Source organism: Panicum virgatum, chromosome 3K, assembly GCF_016808335.1.
Source record: "Panicum virgatum strain AP13 chromosome 3K, P.virgatum_v5, whole genome shotgun sequence".
Taxonomy (NCBI): domain Eukaryota; kingdom Viridiplantae; phylum Streptophyta; class Magnoliopsida; order Poales; family Poaceae; genus Panicum; species Panicum virgatum.
The window spans coordinates 11,557,263-11,584,045 of NC_053138.1; the positions used below are offsets into that span (position 1 = coordinate 11,557,263).

The following is a 26,783-nucleotide window of genomic DNA, read 5'->3' on the forward strand; positions in this document are numbered from 1 at the left end:
AGACCTAAAGTTTAGTCTATAGATCCAAACAGATATCATCCACTGAGGATGAAAGATGGCACGATTAAAATCCGCTCATGCAAGATAATGATAAAGAAACTTTCAAGATGCTTATAAGAAATAATGTTCATGATAAGATCCTACTAACAAAGAATAAAAATGCTCTCCATTTGTTTGTTCATATTAGCTTTCATGGTTGAAAATAGACTAGGGGCACCCAAGTGGTAAGAACCACCCTTTGCCCAAGATGAAAGGGTGGCCAGCTAGGACTCTGCATTTGTTTCTTTACGTTGACTTTCATGATCCTCTTTTTGCAAAAGAATTCGATCAGGTAGTCTCGCTTTTTGGAGATTTAGATATTCAATAAGATGTCGTTTAATAGGGCTATCTCAAAATGGCTTCACCAGTAAAGACAAAACCGTTGGAAAAAAAACTTTACCCATTTTCTAGTTTATGTTTACCCCGAGTTACAAAATGATTTTTGCGTCACAGTACCTTATTTTGCGCAAAAGAGGTGAAACCGAAGCCGCAATAAGTGCTCCCAAACAGGTCCTAAACACACTAGCTATGTGATTTTGTAAAGATTTTGAGGCAATATTCTTTGTAGTAAATACGAGTGTGGTTGTGCAAAAAAAAAAAACAGAGGGATGTGTAGAGAACGAATTTGTGGCTACTGGAGCCCTCAGTGACCGTTGCTTTCAAGCTCGTATAGTCGTATAACCTCTGAGACCATACTTGTTTTATTTCACGAAATCGTCCGTCTTACAGGTATCGCTTCATTTGGGTTGCAAGTGTCTTTTTTTGTGTGTGTGTGTGGTCCATATTTTTCTCAAGAAAATATCGGCATGTTTATGCACCCATTATCACTGCAATGGTTCTTTGTACGTTGCATGTGTACAATGGTTCTATGAGATTATCAATACAATGTGATTCGGTTCCGATCTTATCCAGCCGAACAATGCTTTTGAGGCGTAGGAATTTTTCAGGACCAAGATTTGAAGCAGTCCATGATTGAGTGAGAAGCCTAGGATCCACTTGATCTTGGTCAGGATGGAAAACAGACCTAGATTGTAAACTGGGCTGCCGAATGAGGCCATAAAAAGAAAAGAGATTGCCCTGACGGGTAACTACACCGAGTAGGATAAAAGTATTATTTTTGCCAAAAAAAAGTAGGTATTCAGTTTGAAAAATCAATGTGTTATATCAGTCAACAAAATTGTTCGAACAAAATATTAGTCAACAAAATATTAGTATCGTCAAAGGAACATATCGAGTTTTCATTTCAAAATTCAAATTCGAATAAAGCAAATGGGCCAAAGGTTCATACGTCGGTATCGAACATCAATTCGAACCGACTCTGAATATAAAAAAAATCGAACCGACTCAAAAGAATTCCGGCCCAAACAAAACCTATCTACCGTCCCGGCCTCCGACTCCGGAGAGTCTTTTTTTTTTTTGGGAACTCCGACTCCGGAGAGTCGAGTCTCGACTCCCGAGTCCCGACTCCCAAGCAAGTCTCCCCTCCCGATCTAAACCCGTCGAAACCCTAATCCCCATCGCCGCCGCCATGGTGAGCCCCATCCTGACCCTCCCCGCGCCGGAGGGCAACGGAGGCGCGGTCGGTGACGCCGACAAGCAGCAGCAGACGGCGCCTTCCACGCCCCCTCCCGGCGCGAAGGCGGACCCGCCGGCGACGGTGGCCACCCACACGCGCACCATCGGAATCATCCACCCTCCGCCCGACATCCGCGCCATCGTCGAGAAGACCGCCGTCTTCGTCGCCAAGAACGGGCCCGAGTTCGAGCGCCGCATCATCTCCCTCAACCAGGGCAACGCCAAGTTCAACTTCCTCCAGCCCTCCGACCCCTACCACGCCTACTACCAGCACCGCGTCTCCGAGATCGCTGCGGCGCCGCCCGGCTCCGACGCCCCCGCGGGCGCCGAGCCCGACGGAGGCCCCCCCGCCGCGCCAGCGGCGGCCCCGGCGGACGGCGCCGCCGCACCTGCTGATGGCGCTGCGGCGGCGGCAGATGCGAAGCCCGACCACTCCGCGCCCTTCCGCGTGGCACCGCCTGCCAAGGTGCTGGTGCCGCCCAAGGCGGAGCTGTACACGGTGCGGCTGCCCGAGGGCATCACAGGGGAGGAGCTGGACATCATCAAGCTGACAGCGCAGTTCGTGGCCCGGAACGGGAAGAACTTCCTGACGAGCCTGGCACAGCGTGAGAGCAACAACGTGCAGTTCCATTTTATCCGGCCCACGCACAGCATGTTCCCATTCTTCACATCACTAACGGATGCATACTCGAGTGTGCTGAGGCCGGAAGAGGGGGTGCCGGCACTGTTAAAGGAGTTGAGGGAGGGGTCGAAGGATCTGACTACGGTGCTGGAGAGATGCCTGAATCGGTTGGAGTGGGATCGGTCGCAGGAGCAGGCAAGGCAGCAGGCGGAGGATAAGATTGAGCAGGAAAGGATGCAGATGTCAATGATCGACTGGCATGATTTTGTTGTTGTTGAGACAATTGAATTTGCAGAGGATGAGTATGAGGGGCTTCCTGTGCCACCTACTCTGGAAGAGTTGAAACGCCGGAAGAGGATGCAGAATTTGGGAGAGGACGAAGCGATGGAAATGGCTGAACCAGCTAAGGAGGTTGAGATGGAAATGGATGAAGACGAGATGCAACTTGTTGAGGAAGGAATGCGGGCAGCACAGCTTGAGGAGAATGAAGGAGCAGCGCAGGTTAAGGTGGCTGGTGATGATGAGGCTCCTATGAGGATTGTCAAAAACTACAAGAGGCCTGAGGAGAGGATCCCTGCAGAGAGGGACCCAACCAAGTTTGTTGTCTCACCGATAACTGGGGAGCTGATTCCCATCAGCGAGATGGAGGAACACATGCGCATCTCACTCATTGACCCTAAGTACAAGGAGCAGAAAGAGAGGATGCTGGCCAAGATTAAGGAGACCACCCTTGCACCTGATGATGAGATTTCAAGGAACATTGTTGGTCTTGCTCGCACTCGCCCTGATATTTTTGGGACCACTGAGGAAGAGGTTTCTAATGCTGTTAAGGCAGAAATTGAAAAGAAAAAGGATGAGCAGCCGAAGCTGGTTATTTGGGATGGTCATTCTGGTAGCATTGGTCGGACTGCCACTCATGCATTGTCTCAGCCCCAGGGTGGTGAGGAACAGTTTGATGCTTCAAATTCTCATGTTCCTGGTCCAGCTCCGCCTCTCCGGCCTGGCATGCAATTGCCCCGACCTCCTCAGCCACTTCCTCTTCTTAATGTTCCTCGCTTTATTGCCCCTCCAGCACCGTATTCTGTCCCACCACCAGGTCCTCATATGCCTGGAGCTCAACATATGATGCCTCATATGCATCCACCTCCACAACAGATAACAGGGCAGCCGCAGATGATCAGGATGCCAGGACAGATGGTTCATATGCCAACCAATATTCCTCCACCTCCTGGCCAGACTCAGTTTATGCCTGGTCCACCGCGCTCATTTCCAATGCCCCCACCACCACACATGCCACCCATGGTCAATCCTATTGGAATCCCTCAGCCTCCAGCACCGCCTCTGCCTCCACAGCCTCCTGCCGAAGAGCAGCCACCTCCACCTGATGAACCAGAACCAAAGAGGTTGAGAGCAGATGATGCTTCTCTTATCCCGGCAGAGCAGTTCCTCACTCAGCATCCGGTAATGGCACTGGCATCCTTACTTTACATGTTGTTCTAGTTATTTTGCTATATTGTCCTGTGGTATTCTAATGTAGTCTCCTGTCTTCAGGGTCCTGCTAGCATCTCAGTATCTGTACCCAACCTTGATGAAGGAAATCTGCGTGGCCAAGTTTTGGAGATTCGTGTCCAATCACTGTCAGACACAGTTGGTAGTCTGAAGGAGCAGATTGCTGGAGAGTTGCAGCTCCCTGCTAATAAGCAGAAGTTGAGTGTGAGGACTAGTTTCCTCAAAGACAACCTTTCTCTTGCTTACTACAATGTGGGTCCTGGAGTGGTGATCAATCTAACACTGAGGGAGCGTGGTGGGAGAAAGAAATGAAGCATTTTCAACCTCAGCTCAGTGTCAGGTTAATGCGTAGAACCATTGTTCAGAGCTATCATGGAGAACCTTTTTACTGGATCTTGCTGCGGTATTTTTCATATTATTTTCTTGAGCACAATCTTTGGCGTTATCTGAACGCTATTCTTTCCTCTTATAACAATGGTGTGAGGTTCTGCCTTGATGTAGCTTGTAGTATGTTACTGGAGGTTTGCTACTGGATACCTTGGCCAGCTGGCCACTTAAACTCTGTATCACATGTCTTCTTTAGCTTCTTCTGGTTGGTCTTAGTGTCTGCAGAGCTCCTGCGTTATGATTTTATTTTTCTTATGGGAGTATGTGTTATTGTAGATTCTTCTTTACAACATCGATGGTGGTACTGTTCCTTGAATGGTTATTCTGGCAGGTTTGGACTGTTAGATTGTTATTCTTGTTTTTTGCATCGTAGATGACGCTGCTGATTGTTGGAATTTTTTTTTGACAATGCCATGGCATCCACTGCATAACTGCTACTGGAACATTTGAAGTAGGAAATGTATTTGTTTGGGGATATGCATTCTCTGGTCGCTTTCACTATTGCACTAAGCTTTGATATGCTCCTGCAGAAATGGTTCCTTTATGCTAACCAAATTTTGTTATAATGCTATGTTTTCACAAGTCACCACTCACCAGCATACCTGTTTTCTGGTATGGTGTTGCTTATGTGCACCTGCGCATACAAGTTTCCACCTAGTATATATGATGTATTACTCATTCCCTTGCCACTTCTGTTTTTCCTTTGGATGTGATGCAGAAAATGCATGTCGAGATATATTAGTCATTCAACCATCTGCACACACCTTGGCAAGGGGGAAAATGGCCTGAATACTTGCTGGGCACTAGTGTATTTTGTATGATTGGACAGCAAACTATCCACAATATTACTTGTTAGGGTGTTGGTTCAAGCTTGAAAACTTAATTCGTAGGTCTTGTCTGGATACATCAAAATCCACCCCCATTCATGTGTATTGGGGTGGATTGGCTTGAAAATTAGTTCATTTTCCACCCCAATCCACATGTATTGAAGTGCATTTGTGGTACCCAAACAAAGCGGGGTTGATTGTCGCCATATCTTCTTGGAACTTCACAACCAGTTTCTGTAAATGTTTTGTACCGGCTTCAGTTTGAATTTCTTAATATTGTCGGATGGCTGCTTCCAGTTTCCCGTTTCTTCCATTCATGTTCGGAAGCTAACACCCGTGTTGTCACATGGTGTGGTGGTTGATGCGATTGATGCTCGTGCGGCCAACCAGGTACTTCATACATATTCTGCTATGCATGTCACCACAATTAAATGGCAATCATGTGGTTGATGCTAGGTAAGCAAGGCCTTGTGTTAGCTGATGTGTTTGAAACTTTGATGTCTTACATTCGATGAGTTGATTCTCAGGGGATTTCACATCAAATGCATAGCAATTCTACGAAATTCCCATTTCAGTTGGTTCATTATTTTAACATGCCTGGTGTTGCGGCTATTGCGGACTTTTTTTACGCCCTTTCCTTGTGATGCAATCTGGATGTTGCATTTGACTTGAGTTAGTATTTTCTATTACTAATCTGTATATCTGTTACTAGAGTCTCTGCTATGTCTTCTGTCAGCACTAGTTACCTGTATGAAGTAGTCACTAGTTAAAGCGCGAGTTCTTGCTGACGTGTACTTGTGTTATACCAAGCAAGAGCAATCTGGGGTGATAATTCTAACGCGCAGCTGGACACGGAGTTTGTTTCATCCAGGAGCTGGAACTACAATGTGCGCTCGCTTTGTTTTCCCGCTGCCCTCATGCTTGATCGCGTACGCATGCGGAAGGGCATGTGCGTTATGTTAACACCGTTGCTGTATTGACGGTCCGTGATTTTTCTTTCACAGTTCAATACTGTAGTCGGACTAAAGTATTTTTCTTTTTGAAAAAAAAAACTAGAACAAAAATAAAGGATGATGGGGCCTGCTAAATCAGTTGGCCCACTGGGCTATTCTTTAGACGGCCCACTTCCAAGTTCCAACACTGGCAGTCCGGCAGCCTGCCCTCCTCTCTCCGCGCCCACGTCCACTCACGCTTCCCCGCGCATTGGTGCCGCTCGCGGCTTCCTCAGCGGCACAGCTGCAGGAGGACTGCGAATCTGGTGGACGTGAGGTCGGGCTCGTTGGCGACCGCGGCGGACCGAGAGCGAGATGAGACCGGTGCTCGCCACGGGGCCGCGGAACGACACGCTGGCGCGGTCTATGGACGAGCTCAGCGACGCCGAGGACGTCCTGGACCAGCTCGATTACTGCCGCCTCCAAGCAAGTTAGCAACGAGCTGAATCGAACACAAACAAACAAGAACGATGTTTTCAAAACATGAAGCCGAGAATAGGTCGTAGTGAATTGGTAACACAAACAAAACATTGTTTTCAATTTGCCACCCGTAACTGATCGCGGGATCGAAAACAAGATGCACACGCGGCAGGGATCAGAGCAGGAACGGGATCCCCTCGCTAAAAACCAGAGTCCCCCTTCCCTAATCCCTCCCTCTCGCTCGCCTAATCACTCCTCGCCTAGGCAACTACTAGCTATGTACAGCGCACGCGGAGACGGAGGTGGGATGGCGGCGCCGGCGAGCTGGTCCGCGCCTGCCTCGTCTCCGCGGCGGCAGTGTGGCCCCGGCCCGGCCTAGGCGGAGCGCGCGAGGCGGGAGGCGATGGCGGAGTGGTACATGGCGTCGTGGAACGACTCCGTCTGCGCCATCCGCGCCCGCAGCTCCCGCGCCTTCTCCTCCGTCAGCCCGCCCACGAACTGCCTCCGGGCCGCCGCCGCGGCGCCGTCCTGGGCAGCAGCCACCGGCGCCGGGGCCTCCAGGTAGTCGGCCTTCCCGGACCACCCCAGCAGCGGCGCCCACCACTTGCCGCTGCCGCCCTCCGCCGCCCCGGCGGCGGCGCAGACCACCCCACCGGCGCCGCGGGGCCGGGCAGCCGCCGCCGGGCGGGCCGGGAACGACACGGCGCATGAGGACGGTGCCGTCGCCATTGCCATTGCCATTGGATCTCTGCCGATTGGTTCTCTCCGACGCTTCCTCTTGCCTTGGGAGTTGAGGCGGCTGGAGTTGCTAGATTGCTTGCTTCGGCTGATTGCTTGATGCGAAAGCGAAACGAGGCTGGTGATGGATGTGCCATGGCTCGGGGACGGTGGGGAATTTATAGCGATCGGAGCGGGAGGAGACGGAAGCGATGGGGACGAGCAGGGGATAAGACCGCCGCCTGGCCACGTGGCGGTGATCCCTGCACGGATCCGTCACGCGCCCGTAACTGCTGCTCCTGTGTTACCGTCGCTTTCTTTACTTTTCTGGGCCACCGACGGCTGGGCCCAGGTGCCGCCGGGTGATAGGGCGCGGTTCCTTTCCCATTGCCGTGACGGTGGGGCCAGCTTGAGCGGTTAATGGTTGTTGCCCCACGCGATGGTAGTGTGCAAACTAGTTTCGCATTTTGGGAGTTCTAGATGTTGCTTGACTACCAGTAACGCGTAGAATACTCGTGTCCTACTCAATATTGAAGCATTCAACCAACTTTCTAGTATATATGGTGACTCATTCAATTATGTGTATAATACTCGTCGCTTTCCAACAGATGGTCCACATAGATGGTATATAGCTTTTAATTTAATATATACGTTGTCCGGTTGTTATTGTCAATATACGTCGGATTGATATGCTCACCTTCATAACTAACAATAAATTATGATATGAGGACTCAGCATCACCAATATTATGAGAGCGATCTTTGTTGAACATGAAGGGAAGGCTAAAACCATCTAGAAGGTCTCTCTGTCTAAAGTCACAGAACGGCCATTTCTTATTGTTCTGTCTGGAAAGTTATGTTGGGAAGAAAAGAGAGACGGTCTTACAAAAATATTAATGAAGGAAAATATAATGCTATGATATGTCCGTTACCTCCATCCTTCTAGAAGCCGGGCCTTGTATAGACGGCCAACCCGCCAAGCTTCAGGTGGTCTCTACGGCGACGGCCGACGGGCGTGCGACACCCTTCTAAAAGAGAGACACTCTTGCTGGGTGGAGTCGACTCGGCTCCTCGTCAGCTGGTCCGCTGTGGAAGCAGGGGTTGGTGGGTATGGGTACGAGTACGCGGGAGGATCCGGTGGGCACGGAGAAGCGAGGCGAGAGGAGGGGCCTGGCTGCTTCTGCGCGGCTGCCGGCTCTCCCCGCGTTCCGCGACACGCTGACTCACCGCCACAGCCCACAGCCACCGACACTTCTGCGCGGCTGCCTTGGAGTGACTACTGACTAGCGAGTGACTCGCTCCGTGACCGCTAGTCGCGAGAGGCGACCGGCGAGACCGCCCAGTGGGCTAGGCTCCTCTGCATTTCTAGGCTGTATTTAGTTCGCCAAAAATTTGGATTTTAATAGTGTAGCATATTTCGTTATTACTTGACAAATAATATCTAATTATGAACTAATTAGGCTTAAAAGATTCATCTCGTACTAGTTAGTTAGACTGTGTAATTAGTTATTTTTTCAACTATATTTAATACTCCATGCATGTGTCTAAAAATTTGATGTGACGGATACTGTAGGAAATTTTTTGGGACTAAACAGGGCAGTCGCCTTCACTGCACTGCACGGCTGACCGGATGGATCGTATGGATAGGTCATAGGGACAGGATACATCACATATATCTCGTTCGAATCGAGGCAGACGCATAGTGTCACAACGCACTTGAAAAAGAGTAGTAATAAGCAGACAGCATCAGGAGGGATCATGCTCCATACAAAACGCAAATGCTCATCAATTCATCGTCGGTCGAGTGGACGGAGGATCCCACACTACCAACCAGGGAGGGTGGGAGGTGGGCGGAGCGGCCGCCGGCGAGGTCGCCGGCGGCCGGGGTGGCGGCAGGAGGATGCGGACTTAGATTTCGGGTTGCCGGGTGGCTCCCATGTCCGCCGGCCTTAGAGGAGGGGGCGGGGGCGGCGGCCGGGGTGGCGGCAGGAGGCTGCGGACTTAGATTTCGGGTTGCCGGGTGGCTCCCATGTCCGCCGGCCTTAGAGGAGGGGTCGGGGGCGGCGGCGGTTCGGCCGGCAGAGGGTGCGGGAGCGCCGCCAGCTGGGGCGGGTCGGACAACCGGTGGGCTTGTGCCGGCGGTGGGGGGCGGACGGCGCTGGCGGCCGTGGGCGGTGGGGAAGGCCGGCAGGGGCGGGTGGCGGGCGGAGCAGTGCGGCGGTGAGTCGCTGCCGCCGCGGGTGGCGGCGGTGGGGCCGGGACGGAGCGGATGGGGTGAGGAGGAAGAAGAATAGGAGACCGTTCGCTAGCGACGCGCGAGCGTCTACTAGCATCCCCCAACCAGGCCCATTCCCTCTCCCTCGGCTCACGTCGTATCCGAACAACGGCAGAGGAAGGCTATTGCAGACGACAGCATGGACAGTAAAAAAAAAACTGTCCGTATTTTTACCCTTTCTGTCAGTAGCAATACATGCAAATCCTTCTGTCCTTTTTTTTCACCTTTTGTGCTGCACACGACTAGCACACGTGGCTTTTTTTTCTCAATGATCATGCCTGAGCGTTGGAGCCCGCGACATAGTCCGGGAAAGCTCTCTTGTCATCCTGACCGAGTTGAGCTGCCGAACGCAAAACAAAAGCTACGTCAGATTCTGACGACTCCAATGTCCCTGTAGAGCTCACGTTACGAAACCCGGTGGTGCTTTGCGCGTGATGTTACCTGAAGTAGCCTCCCGTCGCGGAAGTTCGAGTTCCTGCGCTTCAACTCTCCACGGTGCGTCGTGAATTCCTCCAGTATCTCAGAAGCGTACTCAGGTTGGGCATCTCTGCTGCGCACAGACTCATCGCCGCCCTGCGTGAAGGGGGGTAAAAATCAACTCAGATCATCTCAGTAACATGGAAATGCAAGCAATCTTAACTCTTATCGAGATATCTGATTTGCAAGCAGAAGAAATGAGGTATATAGGCCTAGCGTGCTCCTTGGCGAGCCCATCGCTATAGTGCTATTTATACTATTAACCAAAGATTATGGTGTTCAAAACGTGTAACAACTCGACTACAATGACTTAAAGAATAGACTATAACTGAAATAACGAGGAAGATGAATGTACTAATATGGTATGCGACAAGGAAACATTAACCAAGAAAGAAACACTGTTTCCAGTTGAACATGTTGACTAGAGCTGAAATAGCTTGTGTTTTGTATAAACTATAACGGACAACTGAAAGGACCAGGTGGGTCAGGATTTCATACCTCTGAAGGATCAGGGGTGAAACCCTCAAGTTCTTCGTACTCTGCTGCATCTAATTCCCTCAGGTGGGCGGGATCGAAATACTTTGGAATGAAATGCTGCCTGATGACAATGAGAAAAAAGAAGAGCAGCGGGAAGAGGATTCCTGCCATTGGTATCCATGTCATCCCAAAGACGAGCAAGAGATAAATTAGCTGGAAAAGCGTGAAGGCCGATATTATGTTGAAAGGCACCGACTCCACGAAGGATGCATGCGCACCTTCAAGAACCCTATCAGAGTTATAACAAACAAATAATCACTGAGAATACCGGTTTCCTAAATGAAAATATACTGCAGCGAACAAGGGCTTACTTGTAGCGCCTTTGAGGTGTGACAAACATAAGTTTTATCCTCTCCCAGAACTGGTTCCCAGGAACACTGTCGATGGACATATAGGCAAAGTAACCCCAAAGCACTGATGTTGGTATCCTCCGGATGAGCGGTGTAACTCCGATACAACCACCAACCAACAAGGACTGTAACAGATTGCTTACTCTCTGCTCATTCACCCGGACAGGCAAGTAAGAATCCACATGCTTCTCAGGATCAAATGCTTCAGGCACTTTCCCTGCTCCATCCCCCTCTGGAATAATGGCATCCTTCAAGTCCTTGAGCTCGTTGCTGGCAGAAACAGACTGCAGCATTTTTCAAAGATGTGTTTAGTGCCTTCAGGTAGTTGATACCAATTTCTTTTTATTTTTTTTGTTTCTTACAGAAGTATTATCAAAACAGTAACACTACAGCACTCGCAACAAAAGTATGAAACCCTCTCGATGAGAAAAACAAAACAGAATAGAGGCATCAGCAAAATGACGTAGCATTGTAATTTAGCGACAGTGCAGTTAACCTTTACAAATTCGATAAAGATCTCGCCATTATATTTTGATGAGCATGCTTCAACAACATCAGTCATCAGAAATGAAAGGGTGCTTTTGATAAGCCCCCACAATGACAAATAGATCCTTACTAATGTAGTGAGAAAATAGTTCCTTAGTAATGCATGTGTTTAATTGATGAATACTCACGTTGCTTCCATGGTCCATTTTTATGAAAACATCTTGCATCTTGCCATAAACTTCTGAACTGGTAGCATTGTTCATCATCCCCTCCTGGGCAGTTTGGACCATCTTTTTGCGCATCAACTATTTTAAATGAAAGAGAAGGCAGATGAGCAAAGTTAACTGTATTGCAGACGACAGCTAAGAGACCTGTGAAAATCACCAACCTGCCGCTTGAGGACAGCAAGGCTTCTTGTGTGCATGGGGGACTGAGGAAGCACTCCATTAGATGGAGGAATGCCAAGAAGACCGCAGATCAAGGTCTACATGACATTTCTATAGTATGAGAAGGAAGAAATACAATAATATGTCGGCCCAAAACCAGGAGAGTCGGCCCAACCGGGCACACACCCGGGGGAAATCCTGCTACACCCCAAAAGCTAGCCCAAGAGGTGAGAGACTCCCCCCATTTTTATGTTGGTTCAACTCTCCCCCCACAACTAATGTGGGACTAATCCCAACAATCTCCCCCGTCACACATTGGTGCCCCTTAGCACTGACTGGGTCCACACCACAGTCCACCAGTGACCGGCTCCGCACACGAGCACATATGGGCCTCACACCCGCGGTCCACCACTGACCGGCTCGACACACGAGCACACACGGGCCTCACACCCACAAAGTCACTGGGCTTTGGGCCTACACCACCCAAGTGTGCACGGGCACAGGAGATTGCGGACCCAGCTCTGATACCAATTGTCGGCCCAAAACCAGGAGAGTCGGCCCAACCGGGCACACACCCGGGGGAAATCCTGCTACACCCCAAAAGCTAGCCCAAGAGGTGAGAGACTCCCCCCATTTTTATGTTGGTTCAACTCTCCCCCACAACTAATGTGGGATTAATCCCAACATAATAAAAGGTCTGCTATCATGTTCATTAAAAAAACGCTACCACATAGATAATATTTAACAACTATTTTCCACCATTGATTTCTTATGTCTTTACGGTTTCTATAAGCAGCAGGAATTCATTAGCAAAGCATTCAATATTTTTCACATCGTGATATCCCTAATATGAAAAGTAATGCCGTTATCTTAAAGAGGCACCTAAAAATTAACACAACATACCGTCAAGCTCAGGACCAAAATGTCATAATGGTAGGCTGATGGGTTCTTCAAATTAAATTCCTTCTGCTGTGCCATCTGTGAAGCTACACTGTGATCAAAGAAATAGAGCCCTGCAACCATTGCAGCAGGCACAATAGCCAGAAATATATGTGCTGGAGGGACAGACAAGAGATCCTGCAAGTTCATCATTGAAACATGTGGAATAGCCATGAAAAATATTCTACGCTCACAAAACTGCAATGGAATCCTGGAATCATAGTAACACTTCCTAATTACCTTTGCTACTGTCCAATGCTGGAGTGACTTGGGTTCCCAAGGAAGTGGGGTGAAGAGCCTCCTAGGAACTCCTGAAGGGATCTTGCTTGGCAATGAATACGATAGTGCTGTCCACAGTATGACCATCAGTGGAACGCCATAGTCAGCAATTAAGCTCCTTTGCCACCCTGCAGGTATTATCTGGAGAATTAGTAGTTGGTGTGTGGAAACCGTAGTGAAATCATAAGTATATATAGGCCGATATAACAAACCAGTTCCGTATAGAGATGATCTTGCCTCCGTGCTGGCTAATGAAGTATATAGTACGCCCATTGAAAAGATAACTCCAAGCAGACCATTAACGTATAGCCATTGGAACTGGAATGTCGGTTGACTTTCGTCATTACCCTCAGGGACACCAAATTCGCCCACCATCCCCTGTGACATGCTATGTAGTTAGTAATTAAATTAAATTAAATTAAATCAGTTAAGAATTTAGATTTAACATATGTAAATTGCATACTTTGATCGCCTGTTGCATGAACAGAATTGTGATCAACATTCCAAAAAGTTCTCCTGAAAACCTTGTAAATTTGTTTAGAACAGCTGCAGCGTTAAACATTGCCATGAGGAACAACATAACGGCAGTCCAGATGCAAACCCTGTCCCATGAGAAGGAATTACATGTACCATTTAGAAGTGAAAGACGAACTAATGCAGGACATAATATATTATTTATCCCTTACCATCCAGCCCATGGAAGAAACATTTTCTCTCCCAGGTTCGGCTGACTTTTTACAAAATTGTAGATATAAGTATACATAATAATAGTCGGCTCTGCAACTCCCACAATTAATAGTGGCTGTCCGCCTATGATTGAATGTATGATTCCACAAATAGCAGTTGATGCTAATGCCTCAACTGTGGTCAGTGCGCCATCTGAAACATATCAATTTTAATCATCGGCAACTGTGCCTAAGAAATTCAGGACCTTTTTATTATTCTCTTTTACAATGTGAATCTTGAGCAACTAGCAAACTGATACTATTTCCTAATATTCCCTGTTGAAACAACAATGAAACGCAAGCCAATGGCAGATCAGTGTTCCCCTTTTCTTTTCTACCAATTAATCATATCATGGCAGTAACTGCAGATCATGAATATCTATCAATCCTGACTCCTGAGTGTGAAGGATGATTTTCCTCTTAATACAAAGATACGCAGCTCTCCTGTGTTTTCAAGAAAAAAAAAGTGTGAAGGATGACAACCCACCTGTATCTTTACTCAATTGCTCCCCAAAGGCTATTACAGGAACGGCGGATGCAAAAAATATGTAGAGTGTAGGTGCCAATATCCTGACAACAGATTCACGTAGCAAATTGAACATGATGGGCTAAATTATGATAGGATGTAAACACATTTACAGAATGGTGCCAGGCAAACCTGAAACCGGAACGGAACCCATTGTTCCAGTCTTGTTTGTAACAAGCTGCTCTTCCTTTGAAATCCTCAGCCACTCCACTAAATGGGGCTTTATTAGGTTCCGCCATCTGAAGAAGAAGCTCCCAAATAATCAGTTATTGCACTCATAAAAGGCATGCATTGGGTTTACAAACATGTCATAAGTCAAAATGCTTCATGAACAGCAGATACCACGGAAAAAACAGAAAAAATTCTGCAGGATTACACAAGCATTACCACACAATAGGCAAGCTTAAAATTTAAGATGTTGGCTTGGAAAAATAATGACATAAGTAGCACATTAAGGCACGGTTAAAAAGATTGGAAGGTTGGTACAGTTGGGTATGTAAACAAGGGACTTCAACTGGTGTCGAGACCATGACATGATCAAATTTCACTTTACCTTATGCTATCTTTAGCTTGTTTGAGCATGTTTTTCACGAGCATACCGACAACTCTCAAGATCCAACAAAGGTTTCATGCGAAGAAAGCAGGACAGTTGGAAAAAGAACGTTTGGGCATATAAATTTGGTAAATTCCAAGCAGACGAATGTGCTCTCTTTAGAACAATCATACTATATTTCAGCCCCGATGTTATACAGCCGCCGCCATTTCGCTGAGCACACGTCCAAATGACGAGAACCAACGACATTTCGAAAAGCTTCCTGAGTCCAGACTACCCCCCGTATCGCCGCAAATTTAATTTATCTTGACTACCGACCCTGTCGTGTCCAAAACTCCAAATGGGATAATGGCAGGAAACGAATAAGCTTCCATTTCGCTGAACACACCTACAGCGCAACAGATTGCTCCTGAGCATGGTGGTGTCGTATCCAGACGACTCCAGCAGCACAGAGGCAGCAATTGTACAGCAAAAGCAATGCGCGCGCGAACAGCCGAACACCAATGCAGCCACACATCATCAGCAGATGGAAGCCCCGCGAACGTACCAGCGATGAGGGGCGGGCGGCGGCGCGATGCTGGCCGCCTCCACCGCGACGCGAGGCGGAGCCCCCTAGGCGTCGGTGGGCGGAGGCGCGGGGGCGCGGAGGGGCGGCGAATCTGGCGGAAGGTCCTGCTGCCCTGCTCCCCTCCCTCCTCCATGGCCCACCCTACTTATAGACGGCGGCCAGGTGGTGCCCGAAGCGACGGGAGCCGGGAGCGGCGGAGGAGAGGGGAGGCGCAGACACAGGGCCGGGCGACGCGAGCGCGAGGGGAGGGGAAGGCCACGTTGTACACGTGTCGTCAGGCCAGGTCGCTCCGGGATCCGGGCCGGCCGAGGGCGCACGCTTTTGAGGTGGCGGGGATGGAAACCCCCGTGCGATCGCGGATCGCGGCCATCCGCTCGCCGTCCCTCTGCTGCTGTTTCTCTTGCTTTCTCGCTCCTGTCGCGGCTTGAGCACGTGTCCTGCCGATGGAGGTTTTCTTCAGATTTGGCTCAAGCTTCGAGTTCCACGCTCACCTTCCTGCAGATTTGGCTCAAGCTTCGAATTCCACGCTCACCTTCCTGTGCCATACCCCATCAGCATGAGCTTTAGTCGCTGTTTGGTTTTAAATAAATCATCTACTTTTAAATCAGGTGATTTAAAACCAGTGACTTATAAGTCAAAAGTGTTTGGTTGTTAAATGTCTTAAAAGGTGTGAGTCCCACACGAAAAATAGAGACTTATAAGTTTTAAGTTGGGGTGGAGCCACTTAAAACTTATAAGTTGAGGTGACTTATAAATTAGGATTGTTTGACAAATTAAATCATTTTTTCACTTTTTGACTTATAAATAGGTGATTTATTTGGAACCAAACATGACTTTATATTCAACTTTTCATTAGCTCGAAAAGTAGTGAAGGGTACTGTTGTATATTGTTAGTTTTTACTGTTAATTATTTGCGCGAATCAACGCCTGAAATATCATGCGTCCTATGCAGTTGGTCGTTAACACCAATTGTATATTCCATAAAAAGAGCCGTCTGATTGATTTATGAACGTACTGGGTCGGTGACCTAAATGGCCATTTTGGAATATTAAATATTTTTTCGAAGCACAGTACAACACAGATGCTCAGAAACGCAGGCACACCCACCCCTATGTATATACTTACATAACCCGACAGATCCTCAGATTGACGAAGTCACCATTGACGTCTCACTATCGATGGACACGTCGACTACTACTGAAAGAATAGTGCCGGTTAAATTTTGGAATAAATTCAGAAAAATACGAGCACCAGTGCTGAGTCAAGGACTCAAACTCTAGTGGGTAGGTTCTACCACAAGGAACCTTACCAGCCGATCTACGCTCAATTTGCTAGAATATTAAGTACTCCCTCGTTTCAAATTATAAGTCATTCCAAGAATCTTGGAGAGTCAAAAATTTTCAAGTTTGACCAAATTTATATGACAAGATAATAACATTTATGATACCAATTAAATATCATTAGATTCTTTATTAGCTATATTTTTATAGTGCATCTATTTAATGTCATAAATTTTTATATTTTTCTCTATAATTTTGGTCAAACTTTGAGATAGTTTGACTCTCCATGATTCTTGAAATGACTTATACTTTGGAACGGAGGGAATATTAAGAAAATATTTCTTAATACTTAATGAAATATTAAGTATTATGACAAAATGTTTAGGATTATTATATTCTTACCCTCCCTCCGAACTGCAATTGTAATTTTAACTTGATTTTTGTCTGCTTAATAATTTTACCTCTTCTTTCTAAAATTGAAGTCCAGGTTTGCTCCTACTCCATAAACAGCATGTAATGGTGTCAAATGAGCTAAGAAAAATAGATTTGCCCTTAAGAATACGTCCCTGATTTTTTTTATGAGAACATAGAACATCAAATATTTGGATCACATTCCAAAGGATCCAAAAAGAAATTTGCCAAACCAATAGGGTACTTCTAGAAGCGGGCATCATACTGCGCGCGCCGCCGTGGGCTGCAGCGGCGGCGAGGAGAAAACCTGAAAACGATGGACCACGGCTCACCGGGGCCACCAGCGGAATCCTGCCACCTCGAGCACCGCTGCCCACTGGGAGCGGGGGAGCTTCGGCGTCGGCGCTTGCTTGTTCGGTGGGTCGCGACGCCGCCGTATTCGCTGCACCCGCTGGAAATTTGCTGCTGCCGACCCGCGCGCCCGCGCCAGGCGGCTGGGCCCGCACGCTGACCACGCCGCGCCGGTGCGGCCGCCCGCACCCGGCGCGCCCGCTGGCCGGCCGGCCGCACATGCGCCCGGATGACGCGCCCGCCCCACATGCATTGTGAAAAATCTATTTTGTTGAGTGCCGGTTGGCGTTAATTGTTTGGCAAAAAGTTCCGAGGTCGGGCTTTGGCACAATGCAAGGTGGAAAAAATCCATTTTGTTGAGTGCCGGTTGGCGTTAATTAATCATTCATGATATGGTACTATGTTACTGGCTTGCGTCGATTGGTAGACGTGGCACCGCAGGACCCACGCCGGCACGGAGTATTTTTCCGAAACTACTTTTTAATTATGGCATACGCTAGGTCTGAAACTATGACCACGTCAACATGACGGCATCCTAGGATTATAGTATTATATTATATATATACTCGGAAGCAGGAACATTCTCGCTGCTGGCTGACGAGTGTATGTGTACAAGCAGAGCGGTACGCGCAAGACAAGCCGCGCGTGGTGCCATGGCGGCGGAGCTCCACTTCGTGCTGGTGCCGCTCTTGGCGCAGGGCCACGTGCTCCCCATGCTCGACCTGGCGCGCCTCGTCGCCGGCCACGGCGCGCGCGCCACCGTCGTGCTCACGCCCGTGAACGCCGCGCGCAACAGGCCCGTCCTGGAGCACGCCGCGCGGGCGGGGCTCGCCGTCGACTTCGCCGAGCTCGCCTTCCCGGGGCCCGCGCTCGGCCTGCCCGAGGGCTTCGAGAACCTCGACATGCTGACCGACGTATCCCTCATCATCCCTTTCTACGACGCCGTGTGGCTGCTCGCCGAGCCCCTCGAGGCGTACCTCCGGTCGCTGCCCCGGCGCCCGGACTGCCTCGTCGCCGACTCCAGCGGCCCGTGGGCGGAGGGCGTCGCGCGGCGGCTCGGCATCCCGCGGCTGCTGTTCCACGGCCCGTCCGCGTTCTACCTCCTCGCCGTGCACAACCTGGCCAGGCACGGCTCCTACGACCGCGCCCCCGGCGACTTCGAGCCGTTCGAGGTGCCGGACTTCCCGGTGCGCGCGGTCGTTAACAGGGCGACGTCGCTCGGGTTCTTCCAATTGCCGGGGCTGGAGAATCAGCGGCGGGAGACGCTCGAGGCCGAGGCAACCGCCGACGGCCTGCTCGTCAACACGTGCGCCGCCTTGGAGGGCGCGTTCGTCGAGCGCTACGCGGCGGTGCTCGGCCGGAAGGTATGGGCGGTCGGGCCGCTCTGCCTCCTCAACACCGGCGCCGACACGATGGCGGGTCGAGGCAACCGCGCGGCCATGGACGCCGAGCACATCGCGTCCTGGCTCGACGCGCGGCCGGCGGCGTCCGTGCTCTACGTCAACTTCGGTAGCATCGCCCGCTTGTTCCCTGCTCAGGTCGCCGAGCTCGCCGCCGGCCTGGAGGCGTCCGGCCGGCCGTTCATCTGGGTGGTCAAGGGCGCCGCCGGCCTCGACGCCGAGTTCGAGGCCCGAGTCAAGGACCGGGGCCTGGTCATCCGCGGGTGGGCGCCGCAGATGAGCATCCTGTCGCACGGGTCCGTGGGCGGCTTCCTGACGCACTGCGGGTGGAATTCGACGCTCGAGGCCGTCTCCCACGGCGTGCCGCTGCTGACCTGGCCGCACTTCGCCGACCAGTTCCTGAACGAGGCGCTGGCCGTGGACGTGCTGGGCGTCGGCGTGCGTTCCGGCGTGAAGGTGCCGGCCACGCACGTGGGGCTCGTGAGGCCCGGGGAGATGCTGGAGGTGCAGGTAGGGAGGGACGACGTGGGGAGGGCGGTGGCCGAGCTCATGGACGAGGGGCCGGCCGGCGCGGCGCGGCGGGCTAGGGCCAAGGAGCTCGCGGATAAGGCGAGGGCCGCCATGGCGGAGGGCGGGTCGTCGGACGCTGACGTCAGGAACATGGTCCGCCACATCGCCGAGCTCGCTCGGGCTCGGAAGGAGGCGGGCGCGGCTCCGGCTCCTGGTGTGTCAGAGGCCGTGAGCACGAGCAAGGACAAGAAGATGGACGACGCAGATGGCATGCTCCCGGTGGCGTCCGAAATTACCTGAACTACTTGAATACTTCTCTTCGGAGACATATGCGAAGGAATACTAGATTACTCTGATGGCAAGAACAAACATCCAAACTTTGATATATTTTTTTAATAAAAATAGGAGCACTGCTATGTCATTTAAGTGGATAGAAGCAAATACAGATTCTTAGTACGGCGATATTATACGAAAGCAGTGGCGAAGCTACAGCAAATTGGAGAGGGGTGCATTTGAGTTGTGGGTGCATAAAGTTGAGTCATTGAAGATGCAAATATGGTGAAAATTTGGACGTAAGCATTGTTTTTTCTATAATGCACCCCCTAATCAATATGTAGCTTCACCCCTGCATGAAAGGAGAGGTTCTCAAACTCAAAAACTGATGAACAAAACATGAAAAACTTAAGATAACTCTGGCCCCCATAGTCCAATTTTCTAGTGTTAACTTCGGTCTTAGTCTCTTGCATCACTTCCGCTGGTGTTACTGATGAACTTTGATATTACCTCTTGATGCTTCCTTGCATTTTTTGGTCCATCCATGGTTGTAAGTAAACTCTCATCAGGCTGCACTGCGCACCCTTTGTTTCCTCTTGTCGCCCTCTGTTGGAACAGGACCAATGCATGCAAACAAGGAACGAGTCTTTTCTTGTCTCCCGGCCTGCTTCGAGTGATGTTACAGCGATACTGTCCATTCAGCCATACATTACCCATACGTATACTTTGAGCCGTCCACGGCTTGTGTGGTGGCCAGTGGAAGTACGGCCGCCGGCCGCCGGCCGCCGTCGCGCTTCCCTCCGATCCTCAGCCCATGCTGCGGGTCATCAGCGAGATGCGAATTGGCAGATCGACGCCTACCTAGAACTTGGAAGGTACGTCTTCCGTCGGCAGTTCGCGCACTTCATTTTTACCTTGATGCCCCGATCAACCATCGAGTAGATAGCGACCCTCGCCCCAGGCGACCGAAACCGGGGCCTGTTTGGTTTGGTCGTAACACACCTAGTGACCTAGCACAAATTTTAATCAATAATTAGAGATACTAAATGAAGTCAATTTGCAAAACTAATTTCACAACCTTTGCTCCACTTCACGAGACGAATCTAATGAGATCTTTGACCGCACGATTAGAAAATGGTTATTGTAGCATTACTGTGGTCAATCACGGATTTTTTTTGACTCATTAGATTCGTCGCACAAAGTTGCACACATCTGTCAAAAGATTTTGCAAATAGACTTCGTTTAAACCTCCATGCATGAAAGATTCTATGGTTACTGTTTAATGAACCAAACGAACAAGCACGGACGTGGTCAGCGTGCCGGCAAAGCCGCAGACTGGCGCCGGCGCGCGGCCGGCACCAGCAATTTCCACTTTCCAGCGTGTGCAGGGAATATCGGCGGGGTCGCGACCCAGTGAACGAGCAAGCGACGGCGAAACTCCCACTTGAACTGGGCAGAGGCAGCGGTGCTCGTGGTGGCAGGTTGCTCGCTGGCGGCCCCGGTGAACCGTGGTCCAACTATCCATTATTGACCATTCGTCAAGAGTGTCTAAAAATTCACATATTAATTTAAAAAAAAGAAGGATTTGCACCGTTAAATTTATAAAAATCTAAAAATCTACATTATTCTAAGAGCATCTCCAAGAGTTCTTGTATTTTATATGAGTTTTCTAAAAAAAGAAGACAGAAAACTCTCATCCAACAGAAACTATATCTACATCGTCTTCTATCTTCGTTTTTCATCCACGGGGTGCCGCTGGACATCTTTGCCTAGCGCTGAGCACTAGCCATTCCTTTTTGGATTTTGAAAAAGCTGTTGGATTTTATCCCTTTTTCGCTAGCTATTTCGTTTTACATAATAGCTATATATATCAGAATTTTAGCTATTCACAGATACAAGAGCTCTTGGAGATGCTCTAAAAATTCATATTAATTTGGTATTTCTATCATATTTAGACTCAATTAGCTTTCCAATTGTAAAAAGAATTTGAACTCTATCTTTCCATAATCATGTAATAATAAAGAAAAGGGAAAGACAACATCATAAAGCATGTCCTTCTTTCCTAGTCTATCTGGTCGATCTAGTATATCTATCTATACTATAAAGATAGTAGATTAAAAACAATTAAAAATATTTATTAATTAAAATGAATTCACTGTATCTCTCATGTTGAACCCACGTGTCACGATAGAGGGAGGTGGATGGACTAATCGGGTTCATATGGGCTAAACTGAGCTTTCTAGTCCTCTCTGGGTCTTATATTTTCTGAGGCGGATCCTATAGGGTGTCCGCTCGGTTAATCTATTTTGCGAGGTGATTTTTTATAACCGCCTCGGTTAATAAAAAGTGACTGCCTCGGTTAATGCTAGCCATTAACCGAGACGATTATTTTTTTGTCCGCCTCCGAGGGCTTTTTTAAAGGTCACGATTAATGTTTTTTTAGTAGTGGCAGCAGAAAATAAACGATAGTACTAACGACGATACAAGATGTCATGATAGAGCCCATACACGATATCGGATGCATCCCATTCCACCGGCCAACCAGGAGGAAGAGTATATGGCCAATTCAAGCTAGCAAACATGTCTTCAAAGTTTTCACCTAGAAATAGAGCCGCAAACAAGACTGAATATACTAATACAGTAATACTCAACAAGACTTACTCGACTAGTGTTATATACTTAGCCGACTTCTAAACATGCAAGACGTTTGGCTCTAGAATTTATTTTTGCTGGAAAGCTACAAATAGTGGATCCTTACTTTCGATATTTTAGCTTAAATTTAATTTAATGTAACATGTGTCAACTAGGCTTGGAGTTCTCACAATCAATTTGGTGTTGCTTCAATTTTTCTAGCCAAATACTTTCTCCATCTTCTACGGTCAACCTGGCCACAAAATCATCCACAGGATCACAAGTATTTGGACAACATCAATCAACAAACACATCAAGTTTGAACTAATTACCGGCAAAAAAAAAGAGTGAACTAATTGACTAGCACATGAGATTTGTAACCTGGATCGCACATCTGCTACAAAAATTTTCGGTTTAGGTCAGATTTTGTACACAGTAAGTGTCGCATTGATCTCCACACCCAAAGTTTAGAAGTGTATTCATTTGGGAGTTGGGACGGAGGAGTATTGCTTAGAGCATTGAAGTTTCCATGGTTTAGGTACAACCTTTTTGTCCATTCAATACTACCATCAGTTCTCTCTGTCCACCTATGGTGTCAAAAAGCACCTGCAAACCTGAGCACTTCAAATGTATTATTCACTTATTTCGGCTTAACAACTTATTCTCTCTCACAGAACATTATTAGAACATTATTGAATCAGTTGAAATCTGTTGATTTTTTCAGACGAACGGGAGGATAAAGGAAAAAAAATTAAGAGTAAAATGCACTGGGGGTCCTTAAACTAGTTGACATGTTCTGTTTAGGTCCATAAACTCCGAAAGTGCATTTCTGGGTCCCTAAACTTTTTAAGTCGTTCACCGCAAGTCCATATGCATCCATGTGGGCAGCTAGCGCTGATGTGGCACGCTGACTAGGCGCTCTCTCTCTCTTTCTCTCTCTCCCCGTTCTCCCCCTGCACCGCGCCTCCGCCTCCCATTTCTAGCCGGCACCGCCCCCTCTCTCCCCCTGCGCCGCCAGCGAGGCGAGCCGCGGCGGAGGGGCCGGAGCCCCGGCGAGGCGAGGCTGGCGGCGGAGGGGCCCTCCTGCCCGAACTCGCTCTCTCTCCCTCCCCACACTCTCTCCTCCCTCCCTCCTCTCTCTCTCCCCCCACCCGCGTCGGCCCCTCCCTGCTCCGCCGTCCTCCAGCGCGTTGTGCTCCCTTCGCCGGCGCGGACGGGGTGGCCGGATGCGCGCCTGTCCTCCCATGGCGACGGCGGCTCGCCTCCCCGCCGCAAGCCTCCTCCCCGGCGCGCGCAGCGGCGACGGCCAGCGTCGGAGCAAGCAGAGCGCGCGAAGCTGCGGCGGCCTCGCGGCTTCTCGGCGTGATAGGGGCCTGTCCGTGCTGGTCACCAGCGCCGCGGGGTTCGTGGGAGCGGCGACGATGGTGAGATGGTGCGGCGGCCTCGCGGCCTCTCGCGACGGCGACGGCGCCGCCACCCTCCCGCCAGTGGAGGCCACGGCGGTGGAGTACGCGCGGAACAGAGGAGGAGGCTCCTCCTCGGTCTTCTCCAGGCGGCTCGATGAAGGCGCGCAAGGGAGGCGGAGGAGGGCGGCGGCGCGCGGGCGAAGGACGCGAGGGCAGCTCTCGCGTCGACTTCGAGCGGCCTCCGCCGTCCCTGCCTCATCTCCGACAGCGGTGACGAGCATGGCCGGGCGGCCCTCTGCTCCCCCGATCCCCTCTCCCATGGCGGCGGCCAGATCCTTCCTCGCGGCGGCGCCACTCCCCGCAGCGGCGCATCCTCCCTTCCCGAGCTCGCCGGCGGCCAGCTTCGCGTGGATCTGCGGCTCTCCTCCCTCCTCTGTCCGGGTGGAGCTCCCTCCCGCGCCGCCGGCCCTAGCGCTGCTCCACGGCCACGACCCGCAGATCTGCCTGCGCCACGGCGGCGGCGGAGCCGGCCTGCGCGGCCGTCACACGGCGGCGGGCGTGGAGCTCGGAGCTCCCCAGGCCGGCGGATGGCGGTGCGTGGCGGGGCGGCGCGAGGCTGGCCGCGGCACGAACACGCACGCGGGGCCGGCCCTCCTTCTTCCGCGCCATCCCTCTCCCCAGTGGCCGCGGCGGCGGCGTGCGCCCAGGCGGAGGCGCGGTGCAGGGGGAGAACGGGGGGAGAGAGAGAAAGAGAGAGAGCGCCTAGTCAGCGTGCCACGTCAGCGCTAGCTGCCCACATGGATGCGTATGGACCTGCGGTGAACGACTTAAAAAGTTTAGGGACCCAGAAATGCACTTTCGGAGTTTATGGACTTAAACGGAACAGGTCAATTAGTTTAAGGACCCCAGTGCATTTTACTCAAAAATTAATAACTAGGACAATTTTTTTCTTTTAGAGTAGAAAAATATAGTATGACGAGTGCGGATATACTAGCCTAGTTCCGTTGATGTCACATATCGCCTTGCCAAATTGAGACCGGCAGATACTTAAAATTTGGCAACACACTGCCATTGTTCGAGACAAAAGTTGCAATTGAGGAGTTTGCCCACTTTCAAACACAGCAGCAGAAAGGCGCAGATAAATTGGATTATGCGCATGCGTGGATTCTAAATCATGCATGGACCAAAGAATGTAAAGAAGCACCAAGAGCTAATATCAAAGTTCGGAGGTTTGTACTTGCGATCAAAGTAATCTGGCCGTGTTTAGATCTCAAAATATTTTGACAAAAAACATCACATCATATGTTTGGACACATAAGTACTAAATGAAGTCTATTTTTTTAAATATTTTTACATGAATGGGTCGTAAATCGAGAGACGAATCTAATGAGACTACTCAATTCATAATTTGCAACAGCGATGCTACAGTAAACATCCGCTAATTATGGATTAATTAGACTCATTAGATTTGTCTTACGATTTACAACTCATCTATGCAAAAAGTTTTACAAATAGATTTCATTTAGTACTCCGAAATAGTAAATAAAAATTTCAAAAATTTTACCCCTAAACATCTTTGTCTCCGAAGGGAAGTATTAGAGTAGTTCAGGCAACTTTGGACGCCACTGGGTGCATGCCACCTGCGTCGTCCATCTTCTTGTCCTTGCTCGTGCTCACGGCCTCTGACACACCAGAAGCTGGAGCCGCGCCCGCTTCCTTCCGAGCCCGAGCGAGCTCGGCGATGTGGCGGACCATGTTCCTTACGTCAGCGTCCGACGACCCGCCCTCCGCCATGGCGGCCCTCGCCTTATCCGCGAGCTCCTTGGCCCTAGCCCGCCGCGCCGCGCCGGCCGTCCCCTCGTCCATGAGCTCGGCCACCACCCTCCCCACGTCGTCCCTCCCGACCTGCACCTCCAGCATCTCCCCGGGCCTCACGAGCCCCGCGTGCGTAGCCGGCACCTTCACGCCGGCACGCACGCCGACGCCCAGCACGTCCACGGCCAGCGCCACGTTCAGGAACTGGTCGGCGAAGTGCGGCCAGGTCAGCAGCGGCACGCCGTGGGAGACTGCCTCCAGCGTCGAGTTCCACCCGCAGTGCGTCAGGAAGCCGCCCACGGACCGGTGCGACAGGATGCTCATCTGCGGCGCCCACCCGCGGATGACCAGGCCCCGATCCTTGACCCGGGCCTCGAACTCGGCGTCGAGCCCGGCGGTGCCCTTGACCGCCCAGATGAACGGCCGGCGTGACGCCTCGAGGCCGGCGGCGAGCTCGGCGACCTGAGCGGGGAACAGGCGGGCCATGCTGCCGAAGTTGACGTAGAGCACGGACGCCGCTGGCCGCGCGTCGAGCCAGGACGCGATGTGCTCGGCGTCCACGGCCGCGCGGTTGCCTCGACCCGCCATCGTGTCGGCGCCGGTGTTGAGGAGGCAGAGCGGCCCGACCGCCCATACCTTCCGGCCGAGCGCCGCCGCGTAGCGCTCGACGAACGCGTCCTCCAGGGCGGCGCACGTGTTGACGAGCAGGCCGTCGGCGGTGGCCTCGGCCTCGAGCGTCTCCCGCCGCTGCCTCTCCTGCCCCGGCCACTGGAAGAACCCGAGCGACTTGGCCCTGTTGACGACCACGCGCACCGGGAAGTCCGGCACCTCGAACGGCTCGAAGTCGTCGGGGACGCGGTCGTGCACGCCGTGCCTGGCCAGGTTGTGCACGGCGAGGAGGAAGATCGTGGACGGGCCGTGGAACACCAGCCGCGGGACGCCGAGCCGCCGCGCGACGCCCGCCGTCCACGGGCCGCTCGAGTCGGCGACGAGGCAGTCCGGGCGCCGGGGCAGCGACCGGAGGTACGCCTCGAGCGGCTCGGCGAGCAGCCACATGGCGTCGTAGAAAGGGAGGAACAAGGAAAAGTCGGTCGCCATGTCGAGGTTCTCGAAGCCCTCGGGCAGGCCGAGCGCGGGCCCCGGGAAGGCGAGCTCGGCGAAGTCGACGGCGAGCCCCGCCCGCCCGGCGTGCTCCAGGACGGGCCTGTTGCGCTCGGCGTTCACGGGCGTGAGCACGACGGTGGCGCGCGCGCCGTGGCCGGCGAGGAGGCGCGCCAGGTCGAGCATGGGGAGCACGTGGCCCTGAGCCATGAGCGGCACCAGCACGAAGTGGAGCTCCCCCGCCATGGCACTTCCCCTTGGGACAACGTTTCTTATATATAAATTCTTTCGTGCAAAGGTCCTGCTTTTTTTGTTTTAAAAATATACCGCTGCTAGTGTACACTCATCACTTCATCAGCCAGCCGCTAGAATGTTCCTACTAATTAGTAACTACCAAAGATATGCACGTACATATAC

General features: G+C 51.0%; 5 protein-coding genes across 7 annotated transcripts; 2 read left to right on the top strand and 3 right to left on the bottom strand.

Moving 5' to 3' along the window:
* The first annotated feature begins 1,486 nt into the window (after nucleotides 1-1,486).
* On the top strand, nucleotides 1,487-5,233 carry LOC120697572 (probable splicing factor 3A subunit 1). Of its 3 annotated transcripts, XR_005684550.1 has the most exons (5): nucleotides 1,568-3,697; nucleotides 3,788-4,085; nucleotides 4,409-4,463; nucleotides 4,540-4,744; nucleotides 4,851-5,233. XR_005684550.1 is itself a non-coding variant. In XM_039980845.1 (2 exons), the coding sequence occupies exons 1-2, from the start codon at nucleotides 1,568-1,570 to the stop codon at nucleotides 4,055-4,057; spliced, it is 2,400 nt and encodes a 799-aa protein (XP_039836779.1). In that variant the 5' UTR covers nucleotides 1,487-1,567; the 3' UTR covers nucleotides 4,058-4,347. The 3 variants fall into 3 exon arrangements, 1 of the variants encoding a protein (XP_039836779.1); XR_005684549.1 differs by lacking the exon at nucleotides 4,851-5,233 and having other exon boundaries at nucleotides 4,540-4,810; XM_039980845.1 differs by lacking the exons at nucleotides 4,409-4,463; nucleotides 4,540-4,744; nucleotides 4,851-5,233 and having other exon boundaries at nucleotides 1,487-3,697; nucleotides 3,788-4,347.
* Nucleotides 5,234-6,424: 1,191 nt separating this feature from the next.
* LOC120697575 lies at nucleotides 6,425-7,261 on the bottom strand. The gene has a single exon (XM_039980846.1). It carries the CDS (start codon nucleotides 7,110-7,112, stop codon nucleotides 6,747-6,749), a length of 366 nt encoding a protein of 121 aa, XP_039836780.1. The 5' UTR covers nucleotides 7,113-7,261; the 3' UTR covers nucleotides 6,425-6,746.
* A 2,226-nt stretch (nucleotides 7,262-9,487) lies between these two features.
* LOC120697576 (boron transporter 4-like) lies at nucleotides 9,488-15,617 on the bottom strand. The gene is made up of 14 exons (XM_039980847.1): nucleotides 15,168-15,617; nucleotides 14,200-14,306; nucleotides 14,029-14,111; nucleotides 13,503-13,695; nucleotides 13,280-13,418; nucleotides 13,029-13,194; nucleotides 12,778-12,944; nucleotides 12,502-12,675; nucleotides 11,601-11,696; nucleotides 11,401-11,517; nucleotides 10,688-11,010; nucleotides 10,338-10,605; nucleotides 9,804-9,935; nucleotides 9,488-9,702 (listed from the first exon to the last, which is right to left on the bottom strand). The coding sequence occupies exons 2-14, from the start codon at nucleotides 14,304-14,306 to the stop codon at nucleotides 9,628-9,630; spliced, it is 2,040 nt and encodes a 679-aa protein (XP_039836781.1). The 5' UTR covers nucleotides 15,168-15,617; the 3' UTR covers nucleotides 9,488-9,627.
* Nucleotides 15,618-17,825: 2,208 nt separating this feature from the next.
* On the top strand, nucleotides 17,826-19,734 carry LOC120697577 (UDP-glycosyltransferase 73E1-like). Its single transcript, XM_039980848.1, has one exon. The coding sequence runs from the start codon at nucleotides 17,836-17,838 to the stop codon at nucleotides 19,438-19,440; it is 1,605 nt and encodes a 534-aa protein (XP_039836782.1). The 5' UTR covers nucleotides 17,826-17,835; the 3' UTR covers nucleotides 19,441-19,734.
* A 5,210-nt stretch (nucleotides 19,735-24,944) lies between these two features.
* LOC120697578 (UDP-glycosyltransferase 73E1-like) lies at nucleotides 24,945-26,750 on the bottom strand. Its single transcript, XM_039980849.1, has one exon. It carries the CDS (start codon nucleotides 26,610-26,612, stop codon nucleotides 25,056-25,058), a length of 1,557 nt encoding a protein of 518 aa, XP_039836783.1. The 5' UTR covers nucleotides 26,613-26,750; the 3' UTR covers nucleotides 24,945-25,055.
* Between the last annotated feature and the right edge of the window lie 33 nt (nucleotides 26,751-26,783).

Excerpts from the sequence above, each read along its gene's own strand:
- LOC120697572 (XM_039980845.1), top strand. The coding sequence starts at position 1,568 with ATGGTGAGCCCCATCCTGACCCTCCCCGCGCCGGAGGGCAACGGAGGC. Across the intron at positions 3,698-3,787 it reads AGTTCCTCACTCAGCATCCG|GGTCCTGCTAGCATCTCAGT; the intron begins GTAATGGCACTG and ends TCCTGTCTTCAG.
- LOC120697575 (XM_039980846.1), bottom strand. The coding sequence starts at position 7,112 with ATGGCAATGGCAATGGCGACGGCACCGTCCTCATGCGCCGTGTCGTTC.
- LOC120697576 (XM_039980847.1), bottom strand. The coding sequence starts at position 14,306 with ATGGCGGAACCTAATAAAGCCCCATTTAGTGGAGTGGCTGAGGATTTC. Across the intron at positions 13,696-14,028 it reads GCAATTGAGTAAAGATACAG|ATGGCGCACTGACCACAGTT; the intron begins GTGGGTTGTCAT and ends GATATGTTTCAG. Across the intron at positions 13,195-13,279 it reads TCATGCAACAGGCGATCAAA|GGGATGGTGGGCGAATTTGG; the intron begins GTATGCAATTTA and ends AGCATGTCACAG.
- LOC120697577 (XM_039980848.1), top strand. The coding sequence starts at position 17,836 with ATGTGTACAAGCAGAGCGGTACGCGCAAGACAAGCCGCGCGTGGTGCC.
- LOC120697578 (XM_039980849.1), bottom strand. The coding sequence starts at position 26,612 with ATGGCGGGGGAGCTCCACTTCGTGCTGGTGCCGCTCATGGCTCAGGGC.